The 14,504-nt window shown below is 33.7% G+C and overlaps 1 protein-coding gene across 2 annotated transcripts; it reads left to right on the top strand.

Moving 5' to 3' along the window:
• Positions 1-4,503: 4,503 nt before the first annotated feature.
• LOC106420692 (probable LRR receptor-like serine/threonine-protein kinase At1g51880) lies at positions 4,504-10,800 on the top strand. 2 transcript variants are annotated; one of them, XM_048760444.1, is made up of 12 exons: positions 4,504-6,305; positions 6,467-7,010; positions 7,303-7,781; positions 8,012-8,156; positions 8,245-8,316; positions 8,715-8,786; positions 8,874-8,957; positions 9,084-9,187; positions 9,272-9,486; positions 9,559-9,685; positions 9,752-9,817; positions 9,930-10,123. In XM_048760444.1, exons 1-12 carry the CDS (start codon positions 6,164-6,166, stop codon positions 10,121-10,123), a joined length of 2,244 nt encoding a protein of 747 aa, XP_048616401.1. In that variant the 5' UTR covers positions 4,504-6,163. The 2 variants fall into 2 exon arrangements, with proteins under 2 accessions (XP_048616401.1, XP_048616400.1); XM_048760443.1 differs by adding an exon at positions 10,197-10,800 and having other exon boundaries at positions 5,919-6,305; positions 9,084-9,486; positions 9,930-10,119.
• The last annotated feature ends 3,704 nt before the right edge of the window (positions 10,801-14,504 follow it).

Below are 14,504 nucleotides of genomic sequence, written 5' to 3'. Positions count from 1 at the left end.
AAGGCAGAAGGGCTCCCGAAGACAAAACTTCCTTTCAATTGTGGTCTCTTTGTTGTCAAGATGCTAGAATGCAGGTCATTAGGATTGAAGAAAATGTCCAGTATAAATGATGATACTGCGATGGATTTACGAAGCAAGCTATGTTGTGAGATGTTCGATCAGTTTATGGATAAAGATTTCCAGGAAGGTTGCAGAAGGTGATCATTCAGTTTCTGTTAGATGTTTGTGTCTGTTTAATGTCTTTTTTTCATAGGATTGTGCTCTGTTCTGATGTGTTAGGATGGTTGCTCTGTTGTTTAAGCAGTCTGTTCTTGTTTCTCTATGTGAATCTACTGTTAAAAGTTTAAATTGTTGATGGCTTTCCAGAATGGCTTTACGAGAGATTAAGCTGAATATGAGTGTGAATGAATTGAAAATAGAGTTATCATTGAAATGAGTAAGCAAAGGTAATCATTTTGTCAAATTCAGGATGGCTTTCCAGAACCGTTTTAAAAAAATGGATTCCAATGGGAATCGAACCCATGACAAATGTATAAGTTTCGAAAGATAGGTGGTTTAGCCGCTAGGCCGAGGAGAATCATCTGGTAGATTTTTCCACATAAACATATTTAACCGTACAAATTGTGATTAACAAAATTTGGAGAAAAAAAATAAAAATATACACATCTCCCAGGGTTCGAACCTGAAATGTTTGGGAGGAAAGGCGGAATAAGGTCTACCACTAGACCAAGTGTGTTTCAATCGTTAGGTGATATAAGTAATGAAATATATTTCTTTTATCTGTATTCAACTATAATTTAAAAAAATTATCTGATTCCGAGGGGAGTCGACCCCAGTCGAGACAAGTGTTTTAAATTTGGAAAGATAGGTGGTTTAGCCGCTAGGCTTAGGTGAATCATCTGATATATGTGTCCACATAAATGAATTTAACCGCATTTTGTGTCAAATTCAGAAATGGCTTTCCAGAAACGAATATGAAACCGAGATTAGCCAGATATAAGACCACTAATCCTCTACATTTTAATCAGTGTTTTTGTTTTGTTTTGACTGAAACACAACACAAAAGAAGATGATAACATGAGATTACTCATAATGTGGTTTCTTAAAATAAATCATAATGTGGTTTCTTAAAACAAATCATAATGTGGTTTCTTAAAACATAAAAAAAAAAGAAGATCATAACATGAGATTACTCTTCCAACAGCCACTTTTCCTCAAGCTTACACCAGTCAGGAACTTTGACCTTCACATCAGCAAGCATTCCATCCGCTTCCATGAGTTCTTCTTTGAGTTTTTCCAACTCAGCAGTGAAGTCAAATTTTTCTTTAGCCTTGATAATCTCTTCAAGCAACTCGATTTGGGAAGCAATGGAATTTGCTTTGCTGGCTGCCTGATGCCATTCAATTTCAGATAGCCTGTGTTCGTTGGACAAACGAAGAAGAGCCCTGTAACGTTCCACAGTTTCCGCCTTTCCTTTGTTGAAACCATCGGAAGCATCAGATCCGTAAACCTCCTTTATGGGACGCTTCATCATCTTCTTTGACCCTTCCATTGAAACTTGATGAATGAGAAAAGAATAAACACAGAAGAAATGAAAGTCAGTAAAAGAGAGATCTGATATCGTCCCTTGTATATATAGAACGAAAAGTAACCCTTCGATTACTATAAAATGGTTTAGAAAGCAACCTTTCGATTATTGAACGGTTACTGAGATAAATGATGTCTGTTTTAGAAAGGAACCGTAAAAAAAAAATCTGATTCCAAGGAGAATCGAACCCAGGTCGAGACAAGTGTATAAGTTTCGAAAGATAGGTGGTTTAGCCGCTAGGCCGAGGAGAATCATCTGATAGATTTTTCCACATAAACATATTTAACCGTACAAATTGTGATTAACAAAATTTGGAGAAAAAAAATTAAAAATATACACATCTCCCAGGATTCGAACCTGAAATATCTGGGATGAAAGGCAGAATAAGGTATACCACTAGACCAAGTGTGTTTCAATCGTTAAGTAAAGTAAGTAACAGAATATATTACTTTTATCTGTATTCAACTATAATTTAAAAAAAAAATCTGATTCCAAGGGGTATCGAACCCAGGTCGGGACAAGTGTCTCAGATTTGGAAAGATAGGTGGTGTAGCCGCTATGCTGAGGTGAATCATCTGATAAATGTGTCCACATGGATGAATTTAACCGCAAACGTTATATTATAAACTTTGGAAAGAAACTCTGAGTTTCAGGATGGGATTCCAGAATAGTTGAATATTACTGTGTTTCTTTCTAGCAAATAAATTTGAACTAAAATTGAAATGAGATCAAAAGATAAGATTGTATAGTACAAAAAAAAGGAAATTTCAAATTGTGATTTGGAGTTTTGGAGAGTAATGCATTAAAACCTAGGTTGTATATTACAAAAATTGGAAGACATCATACTTATTCAGAATAAGGTTCCAAAAAGGCAAATGTATATATCGTCTGGTCCATATCATGTAACCATCAAATAACCAACATCCATGAATGATCAATAAAAATGTAAAAAACATGGAAATGAAAAAGAATAGAGCAACGATGAATAAAGATCTTCATCCTATAGGCCTCTTGCATGTGATCTTGTTGTGTCCTCCTATGCCACATCTGCTGCACTTGTGGGACTGAGATTTAGATCCAGGAACACCAAACTCGCCAACGGATCTCTTTCTCTTTGTAGGAGGACGTCCACTTCTCTTTTTGGTAGCTGGAGGTGGGCAAGACAGTTCGTCAATATTCGCTGGATAGGTGGACGTTGACAACTCTCCACCAGGGTGTATGCTTTCGGCATAGGCTTTAGCCCACGTTTCTGTCAAGTGAGAAGTATCGACGTAACGGTTTTCATCTCTCTTAATATACTTAGCAGCAGCAATTGCATGAATGCAGGGGATCTTGTCAATGTCGAAAACATTACAAGTGCAATGCCGTTTCTCCAAATCAACAACATACTTCATAGTTTCATCCTTCACCTCAAACTCGTTTTGATCAACTTGATACACATTCAGCACCATTGCAGCCCCAAACCTGGATACCAACTTCTGCACAACTTTTGGAGTAACCAGGTGCTTATGTTTCGCAGCCGCTTCGCGTCGCTCAAAAAACCAAGTGGTGAGTGTCAATCTGATCGTCTCAAGGAGAGAGATCAGTGGCAACTCACGAGGCAGCTTCAACATAGAATTGAGAGACTCTGCAATGTTGGTAGTCATGATATTGTACCTGTTCGCAGGCGCAAAGCATCGTGCCCACTTCCTAAAATCCGAATCTTCCAGATACTTGGCCAATTCAGGACATTTATCCTTTATGTCCTTGAAGATTAACCAGAACTCGTGACACGTGTAAGCATCAGCAGCGCTTTCCACCAGAGGTAGCAGACCAGTCTTCGAATATGTAGGAGTGATGTTGCGGAGCAGATGGATCCTGCAGATTCCATGGTGAGATAAGGGATAAACATCCTCCAACGCTGAAGCAATGGAGTTAGCCCTGTCTGATACAAAAACAAGATCCGAAGCGTCCGGGATCATCTGGCTCAAACCTCTAAAGAACCATTTCCAAGAGGCGCCATTTTCTGCGTCGACCACTGCAAAGGCCAGAGGATATAGATGATAATCCCCATCTTGAGCACAAGCTGCCAATAAAGTCCCATTGAATTTTCCCTTCAGAAATGTACCATCTACTGCAATAACTTTCCTCATCAATGAGAATCCCCTTATCGATGGACCAAAAGCCACAAATGCATACTTGAACTTTCCAGCAGCATCCACTTGTTGATAAGTTAACGAACCAGGGTTTGTCTCTGTGACTTTGTACAACCACCTAGACAAATTGTAATAGCTGTCTTCAGGAGTCCCTCTAACCAAGAACTGAGCTTCTTCTTTCACTCTCCAAGCTTGTTTGTAATTGATGTGAACGCCATGCAGGATCCTGACCTGTTCAATGATCTGTTTCGGTTTGAGACCTTCCTTCTTTTCTCCATAATTGCTGCAAATCAAAGAACCCAACAACTTTGCAGATGCTTGTCTGTGGTTGGCATTCCTGTGTGTTGTATCGCATGTATGCTCATGAACATACTTTTTAACAACGAAAAAGTCTGAAAGAGGTAGCTTAGTAGCACGCATCCTCCACGTGCAATTGTCATCAACACAACTCAATAACACTCTTGACTTGTTAGAAGAGACAGTCTTGTACTCAAACTTCCACTCTAAAGCCCATTTCTTCATCCTCAACATCAACTCTCCCTTGGTCTTAAAATATCTATTCACCTTAATATCACCAGCTCCTCTCGTTGTTGGTGAAAGTCCAATATGGACAAGACTAAAATCCGGAAGAGAATTCAGAGGAACTGTAGAAACACTTTCATAAAGAAGACGCTGCAAAATCAAGATGTTCTGGAAGGATTAGTACTTGGTTAGGAAGCCTATCCTGAAAAGTCTAAAAAAGAAGAAAATCATATAAACACAAACAGAAAAAAAAAAAAAAAAAAAGGAAATTAGAGACGATGTACCTGTTTTTCTCTCTGCACAGCAGAACAAAACACTGGAATGACATTCAATGGAACATAAACAGGAGAAGCAAATGTATCACTAGTTTGCCTGTTACAGCTTGCTGGATCAGTATGAACCTGCAAAGGTCAAGTTGTTTTGGAATGCTTAGTACTTGATTAGGAAGCCTATCCTGAACAGTCTAAAATATCATACTAACATAAACAACCCAAAAACAAAAATAGAAACGATGTACCTGTTTTTCTCTCTGGACAGTAGAAACAGGCGAAGCAAATGTATCAGAAGCTTGATTGTTACAGCTAGCTGAATCAGCATTAACCTGCAAAAGTCAAGTCGTTCTGAAAGGCTTAATACGTCATTAGGAAAGGTATCTTGAATAATTTAGTTGAAAAAATCATACAAACCTTAACACACAACCGACAGGTTCCATCAAATGATCTATTCTTCCCAATAAAGCTTCTGAGATGGCGAGTGTTTGCAACGGAGATGGGAGGGAAACCTTCAACAGTGCTTTTGATGTCAAGCGACATCCCATAACTCAAACCAATCACTTCCTCTTTAAAATCTTCAGAGACAATCTTCATCAAATCTTCAAATTGAAGATCTTCTTCTATGGAAATGAAAGATGCATTCCTCTTCAAATCGACATGAAACTCCCACTGGAATGCATCTTTTGACCTCCATTGTCCACAGACGCAAAGAATTTCCATAGTGCTACAAAACAAAATAAATCAAAAATTCTCACATACCAAAGACTGAAACGATTCCTTTGCAGCCAAAGTAAGCGAAATCTCCAATTCTAGCTGTTTTGATACAACGAAATAATCTGATTCCTTTGCAGCCAAAGTGAATCTTAGCAGCATTTCCTTTAATACCTTTACGGCGGATGGCGGCGGATTCCTTTGATTACCGCAGCAACGGATCTGAGTGACGGCGGAGATGATGACGCCGACTCGCCGAGGATGAACGACGCCGACGCTGGAGAAGTGGAGATGATGACGAAAGAAATGATCGACTCCGATCCGAGAAGCCGCAGCAACGGAGCTGAGTGACGGCGGCGATGATTACGCCGACTCGCCGAGGATGACCGACGCTGGAGAAGTGGAGATGATGACGGAAGAGATGATCGGTTCCGATCCGAGAAGCCATCGCCTCTTGAGAGAGATGAAGATCTCTAGTTTTCAGAAAAAAAAATGTAAATAGAAAATAAAAGAAGAGTTATTATGATAAATGAACCTTTTAATGAAACTAGTTTTGTGATTTTGGGTTTTGAATGCTATTTTGGAGACAGAAACTTAGATTGGTGTCATTTTGAGCATTTTATCTTTAGCAAATAAACAGAAAAGTGGGGCCCCAAGATTTATTATGTGAGAGGGGCCCAAGGTGGTTGTCTTTTTGTTAATAAGGTGGGAACAGCCCTGGTGATGATCACTGAAGCAAATTCCCCAGTCAAGAGACAGAAACGGCGAAGGAAATTTCAAAAGAACGAAATTTTTCTTGTTACGTCTTTCTTAAGGCAGAAACGTGGGATATAGGAATGGACTTGTACACAGCTAACATTCATTTAGACCAAAAATACATTATTGACCAGTTCAGTGTTATCTCAGTCTTCGCCAAAAAGACAATTGAACAATAAATGGTAGCCTCCTCTGAATCAAAGCACTCACCACACACACAAGAAAAAGAGAGAAAAATGAATTCTTTTAATAGCTTTTTGCTGCTCTTGATAACATCAGCCTATTGCATTTTTGAATCAGTTCAAGCTCAAGATCAATCAGGTTCATACTCTATTTTTTCTATTCTTGTTCCTGTTTTTGATGCTTTAGTTCATCTGCAGATGAAATTTATTAATGTTGATAGCTAAGGCCGAATCTGAGATTTTATGGGATACAATTAAACATTTCACTAAGAATTTTGTTTTCACAATGTTCGTGAACAGAATTTATCAGCTTGGATTGTGGGCTGGTCCCTAAAGACACAATCTATAGGGAAAAGTCGACGAATATAGTATACAAATCAGATGCAAATTACATCGAAAGTGGAGTGGCTAGGCAGGTCAATGCCGCATACATGACGTTGTCTCAGCGTCAGCGAAAGATTTGGTCCTTAAGAAGCTTCCCTGAGGGTACAAGAAACTGTTACAACTTCAACCTCACAGCTAAACGCAGATATCTGATCAGAGCAGACTTTGTTTATGGGAACTATGACGATCGAAATAAACTCCCAAGCTTTGATCTTCACGTTGGTCCTAACAAATGGACTTCTGTTTCAGTTCCTGGACTCAAAAATAGTTCATACCATGAGATGATCCATGTCTTAACACAAGACCCTCTCCAAGTTTGTCTTGTTAAGACAGGAGAAACGACACCGTTTATTTCTTCCTTGCAACTTCGTCCGTTGCACAATGAAACTTACGGCACGAAAAGTGGCTCGCTGGTCACGATCTCAAGAGTTTACTTTTCACCCACTACACTGGTCGTCAGGTAAAGAACGAGCCAGAGCGGTTATGTAAGAGCATAAGATTTACGAGTTTTGAAATAGAGAAATTCTTTAGAATGAATTTTTTTTTTATCACAAATATACTTTTCAAGGTAAAAATGACCACAATTTTTTTATTAAAAGATAAATATACATTTATATCTCTAAGGTTAATTAATTTAGATTTAGGATGAGATTTTGGATTTTAAAAAGTTAATAAATACTAAAATTTTGAAATACAAGTTTTTAAAATAGCTCCAATAATGTGCCACAAGGGCGACCTGTCTCCTTTTATAGGTATGCTGATGACATCCACGACCGAGGCTGGTCATCATACTTAGACAGCCAAATGAAGTCAATAAGCACAGACCTTTTTGTTAATACAAGTAACTTCTACGATGTGCCACAAGCTGTGGCAAGAAATGCTGCTGTACCTGCAAATGAGAGCCAGCCTCTGACAATAAATTGGAGCCTCAACGAGATCACTACACAGATATACGTATACATGCATTTCGCAGAAATCCAGAATCTTGAAGCTAAAGGGACCAGAGAATTCAACATATATTGTAATGGTAACGAACATTGGTTATCATATTTTAGGCCTCCAAAGTTCACAATAAAAACGATCGCTAATTCAAGGGCTATAAGTTCTCCCGATGGGAAATTCAATCTCACTTTGGCCATGACCGGTAACTCAACTCTTCCTCCTCTTATCAACGGCCTAGAGTTATATAAAGTTTTAAGCCTTCTACAGCTCGACACAGACCAAGATGAAGGTAATTCAAGTATCTATTATATGAAAACAGAAGCACAATATAGAACTACGTAAATGATGTGTTATTTAATATTTGTGTTATTGAAAATTTAATTTTTTTTATTAAATTAAAAGTTATATAAAATTATTCCGTACTTTCAAAATGCGGTTAAAATTCTAGTGTTCGTTAAAACCATTTTTTAACAAAAGAAAAAAAAGTTTTATGCCTTTTAACTTTGCCTGGTTGATCAGTTTCTGCCATGGTGAACATCAAGAGAAGTTATGGGTTGGAGAAAAAGGTTAGCTGGCAAGGAGATCCATGTGCTCCGCAGATTTATCTGTGGGAAGGTCTAAACTGCAGTTATCCAGACTCCAAGCCACCGCGGATCATATCTTTGTATGCTTTGTTTCTTGTTCATCTCAAGTACCCTCTTTAGTTTCAGGGTTTTCACAAATTCTGATTCTTTTGGATATGAAAACAATAGGAATCTGAGAGGGAACAAGTTGACTGGTAGTATAACACCGGAACTTTCCAAGCTAACACAGTTGATAGAGTTGTAAGTGCCTCAACACCAATAAACTTAATTATTTTATACTCCTTCCGTTTTTTAATATAAATCGTTTTAGAATTGTACACATAGATTAAAAAATCATTAATTTTTTAATATTTTCTAAACAAAAACATCATTAATTATTTACCTAACCACAAATCAACCAATAATAAAATAGAAGGTATATTATCATTGGTCATATAACATTAAGTGTTAATAAATTTTACATAGAAAATAAAAAAATCATATAATTTGGAACATAAAAAATTCTCTAAAACGACTTATATTAAAAACGAAGGGAGTATAGTTTATCGTGGTGGAACAAGTATATATATGTTAGCAAAAAAAAACAAGTATATATAACAAGTTTATATAACTGCACAAACTTTTTTCTCGATGAACAGAGACTTATCAATGAACGATTTATCAGGAGATATTCCAGATTTTTTTGCTGATATGAAGTCCTTGAAACTCATGTAAGTTTTGTTATATCAACACCCTCTCTCTGTTTTTATCTTTTATTTTTGTTTGCTTTTGACAGCTTGAGCTTTCTAAATTTCCAGAAAATTAAGTGGAAATCCAAATCTCAATGGAAAAATTCCTGACTCTCTTAAGAAAAGGTTAAAGAGCCATTCTATAACACTAATGTACGATGTTCATACTTCATTGATTAATTCTCAAATTATTAAGTGATGAAAGTTATATATAACTCCAGCAAAAATAAAAATAAAAAGCTTACATGTATGGTTTCCCATAACTTTTAATGACTACAGTTTGAGTGAAAGAAAAAAGGTTCCAGTGGTTGCTATAGTGTTTGGAGTGTCTGCTCTGCTAGTCATCTTGGCCATATTTTTCGTCTTCCTCCGATGGAAAAGAAGTAAGACTATAGTTTTTGTTTTAGTCTGTTCGTTTTACATTCACATATTTTATTCTATTCATCTTACATTTCACTATGGTTTAGTTAAAAGGAAGACAAGATCATTCAGTTCATCAATCACAAGAAAGGACCTCAGAATCACGTTTCCCAAGATCCTGGAGATGACTAATAATTTCGAGAGAGTTCTTGGAAAAGGAGGCTTTGGAACAGTGTATCATGGAAAGTTGGATGACACTCAAGTAGCTGTGAAAATGCTCTCTTCCTCATCAGCTCAAGGTTATAAAGAATTCAAAGCAGAGGTACTTTAACAAGACATAAATTTGCTTTAAATTTTCCATTTATGAAATGATGATTCTGTTATATTTCTCAAGGTCGAGCTTCTTTTAAGAGTTCACCATAAACATTTGGTGGGACTTGTGGGTTATTGTGATGATGGAGATAACTTGGCTTTGATCTATGAATACATGGCTAAAGGAGACCTGCATGAGAATATGTCAGGTAAACTTTTTAACTATATGATGACTTTAGTTTGGCGCAATCTCACTTCATAACAACACAATGCAGGAAAACACAGTGGCAATGTCCTAAGCTGGGAAACTAGAATGCAAATAGCTGTAGAGGCAGGACAAGGTGAAGAAAAAACTTTCTTAACTTTTTATTTTATTTTTAACTATTACAAGACAATTTTGCGTCTGGTTGTCTCAAAGGAGAATTGACATAAAAAATAACCAATTGTTAACAGGATTGGAGTATCTACACAATGGATGTGAGCCTCCCATGGTCCATAGAGATGTGAAATCTACCAATATCTTATTGAATGAGCGGTATGTAGCAAAGTTAGCTGACTTTGGGCTCTCAAGATCTTTCCCAATAGACGGTGAAGGCCATGTATCGACTGCGGTTGCGGGCACACCTGGATACCTAGATCCAGAGTGAGTAAATCAGTCAGTTATGTTTTGTTTGTTTTCTTTTGCTCATGTGAGTACTGAAGAATGTTAAACTATTTCAGGTACTACAGAACAAACATTCTAAGCGCGAAGAGCGACATATACAGCTTTGGTATAGTGCTGTTAGAGATCATCACAAACCAGCCTGTAATAGATAAAACCAGGGAGAGACCTAACATCAATGAGTGGGTTGGCTTCATGCTCACTAGAGGAGACATCAGGAACATCACTGACCCGAAACTGATGGGGGACTATGACACAAACGGTGCGTGGAAGATTGTAGAGCTGGCTCTGGCTTGTGTGAACCCGTCTTCGAACCGGAGACCAACAATGGCACAAGTTGTTGTGGAGCTAACCGAGTGTGTGGCCTTAGAAAATGCAAGGAGACAAGGTAGTGAAGAGATGTATTCACGAGGTTCCGTTGACTTTAATCTCTCTTCTGATTCTGAATTTACCCCTGGGGCCAGATAAAATTGGAGAATCTCCCAGTTTGTGTTTTGAATGTTTTTTTTTAATGTAACAACGTACTTTCTTATTCGGATGCAAGTAAAATTTTCCTTTGTGATAATAAAACCATTTTTGGTAATCCAACTGTTTCGTTTCTTTGTGTTGAATTATTAAAAAAAAGGAAGGTCTCTCGCTCTACGTATTTGTAAAGCATCGTAGCTTTCGGTACCTAATTATAAAAGTGGTCGAGGTGGTGAATGGTTCTCCTTCGCAGCATCAGCCAAGGATATTGATTTGCATAATTTGAGATCAGAAACTGTAACAAAGAAATATTAATAAACTCTAGTCAAATCACTGAATTAATGGAGCTGTTATGACTTATGAGCATCAATGAGGCAGTATCTGCTAAGCCATTATGGGTGAACACAGTTACTAGTTACTCCTCCGTACTACTTAAATCTCTCTTGACTGGCGCCTGCGCGGATGTTTGTTTTTATTTTTATAAAGAAATTTTTATTTGTATTAGTTATTAATATATATTTTAAAATTTACCTGTTCAAATAATTGTTTAATATGTCATTTTTAAATACAATAATTTTATAGTTTATATTGAGTAATTTTATTTTATCCTGTAAATCATCAATTGTATCATATATTTTTAGAAAATGATCCGTATATCTGCACAAATGTATTTTTATTTTTTTATGGATCAAAATTTTATGATAATATATAATAAAATTGTTGTATATACTATTCTTATGGATAAAAATTTTATGATAATGTATACCAAAATTGTTGTATATACTATTTATTATATATGTATATATAGAATAAGTAAAAATTTACGGTATAATGTATGTATTTAATTATGTAATTTATATATGGAATTAATTATTTCCAAACACACATATATACAATAAATAGGAAAAGAAAAAGAATGCTAAAACCTAGGTTTATTAATTATTGTTGCTATAAAATTTTAGTTAGAATTTCATTTTAGAAATACAATAATTAAAGAGGAAATAATAAAGAATCATAATAGGTAAGTTAATTAATAACTTCAGTGACATGCCATTATAAATAAGTTAAAAAATTAAAGAATATTTTCTTTTTGTATTTTTCTTTTAATAGTATAGATTTGATCAATAAAATTGGATATTTGGTTTGATTCATTAAGTAATCTATTTAAATTACTTACAAGTACAAGACAAATCTATACTATTAAATTATAAGTCATGATTTCTTTTATGTGTGATTTTTTTTATTTGGACTATCCCTAGAAAATTTATTAAATTTTACATAATTGAATTATAATATCTTTTAATATTTTTATTTTTATTTGAAATACTAACAAATATTTTAAAGAAATGTCTAACAAAATCTTTCAAATGTGTTTTAGAATCTTTTAAAATATATTTTCGAAATTAGTTAATTATAATTTGAATTATCACAACGTTTAATTAGAAACTAAATTTTATTTTAGTTTTGATTGTAAACAAAAACTAATAAATATATAAAATACTTTTAATAATATTTTAATGATAATAACAATTTCAAATTAATTTAATTTTCAAAATTAAATTCAAGAAATATTTTAAAAGATGTTTTTAAAAATAAATATTCATTTTTATTTCTAATTTAAAAATAAAAATATCTTATCTATTTAGCACATAAATTATGATTTATTTCATGTGATTTTTTAAAAAATTTAGACTACTTAGAAGCAATACTTTTAAATTTTTTTACCTTGTAATACAATTAACTTACAGCTCCTTTCATAGATGGAACATTTGATTATTATTATGTATATAAGACTTTAGTCTACTGTTATTAACGTCTATGTATTCCCATGAGTCAAACAACCAATTTGGTTTATTATTTAAACATTTATACTAAACTAGTTTAATTAATCACTATATACCAAATTGTCTATTATGTAGGATCAATTTAATTTAATTTTCACAAATATTTCAAATTTATAAATAAAATAAAATTATGTAGATCAGTATTGTTACATAATTATGTTTTCAAAATAAATTTTGTTACAAAAATACAACGTTTATAAATTTTATAATAATATATTTACACCACACAAGTATTATTATAAAATTATATAATATATAACACCAAATTATATTAATTTATTGATATATTTTATTGCATAACCTAAAATGTTTTAGTATTAAAGAAAACCTGTACGGTCGTGCGGGTCAAGATAAGAACTATTTGATGTTGTTCGCTTGCAACTCATTTTTACAAGTGAATAAAAAAAACATTTCTCCAAATTATATTAAAGTAATTTGTTTATATTTTCATATTAAATGAAACTAAACATAAGTAATATATATTTATTTTGAAGTTTTATCTTTTTATATATTTTGTCCACCATATTTCCTAAATTATAGGTAGCAATCAGATATTATTTATAAATATAAAATTATTTAGATTAGGAATTTTATGAATTAATTGGTAACTTAAAAATATTATCCACTAACTTGTAAGTAGTTTATAAATAATAAGTAAAAAGGCAAGACAAGTAACTTAGAAGTCAATTATTTTCTTTGTAAGTATTTGAAACTGCAACTAGTTGTTTTTAACAAACCAAGTGCAAATCTAAAATTCCACTACTCGTATAAATCAAGCTGTATACCAAATGTACCGTAAATATAAAATAGTCGTTTGCGCTCACCCTTATACGCCATGAGAAACAAATAGGACGATTAAGTTAATTCCGAAAATGCTCTCACTCTATCTCTTCTTAACAATTGACGTGAATGCGGAAAGTTTGTGGGACACGAGCTTGGACAAAAGTATTCCATACTCAAAAATGAAAGTTTTGGACCAAATTAGTCCATACTGATTGGTAAACAACGTTTAATCTCAGAATCGCGGAAAATAGATAAATTACGAGAAAAATGTAATTACGTTGTAATTTTTTAAATTGCGGGAAAATGTAATTAAGTTGCAATTATTAAAATAATTATTACAAAATATGAAAATGACAAGAATTTATTAAAAAAAACTCTACTTCTTATTATAAATATTTAGCTTATTGTAATACATTTTTAATAATATATGACATCTTATAATATTATAAATAAATTATAATATAATTTTATTTACAACATAACTATTTATCATTTAAAATTTATTGTTATTTATTTAAAATTTTAAAATGGCATATTATCATATAATTTAATAATATAAAAGTGTTAATTTTGTAAATAATTTACTACAACTTACTTTTTCACTTAATGTAAAGTTTCTTTGTATTTTTGTCAGTGAAATGTAAGCTTGAGTTTTCGGGTTTTTAATTGAGCTTTAATGAGTTCTAATATGCAACGTAAAACAGTTCCACTTTGTGGATAAATTAGAAAGATAGAAACAAAATCAGCAATTGGACGAGAGAATTCTATTGCATTATAAGGTCGTAACTGAACAGACCGAGCAAATTCAAACTGACGTATGTTTGGTAGAATGTGGGTCTCTGATGCAGAGAGAATATTTAAAGAATATTCTAAGTATTTTAAGTATTTGGTTTATCAAAAACCTAGGTCTGATACCACGTGATGTAGTGGAAGCTATGATAACACAAGAATCTTATTTAGTCTAAGAATACCTATGATCAATGTCTTCTTATATTTGTTGAAAACACTAATGTTCTAGCCGAAAACAAGGAATTCCTCCGCATGTCAACATATTTTATTGTCTAGGAGGAATTACCCTTATTTGTTTTTCAGTACGAGAAATCTCTTAACTTTTATTAATCAAAACATAAACTACCTAAAAACATAGCCTCAAAAACTATATATATAAGAAAGCATAAAAACCCTAAATAGAGATAATTATCTCAATAATAAATAAACTCTAAATAAATACTAAATAATTAAATATTTATTCTAGATATCCTCTCTGTATCAGTC

The sequence above is a fragment of the Brassica napus genome, chromosome C6 (assembly GCF_020379485.1).
Source record: "Brassica napus cultivar Da-Ae chromosome C6, Da-Ae, whole genome shotgun sequence".
In the NCBI taxonomy this organism is placed as follows: domain Eukaryota; kingdom Viridiplantae; phylum Streptophyta; class Magnoliopsida; order Brassicales; family Brassicaceae; genus Brassica; species Brassica napus.
The sequence above is the reverse complement of the archived record's forward strand: the minus strand, read 5'-3'. Positions and strand labels throughout refer to the sequence as shown.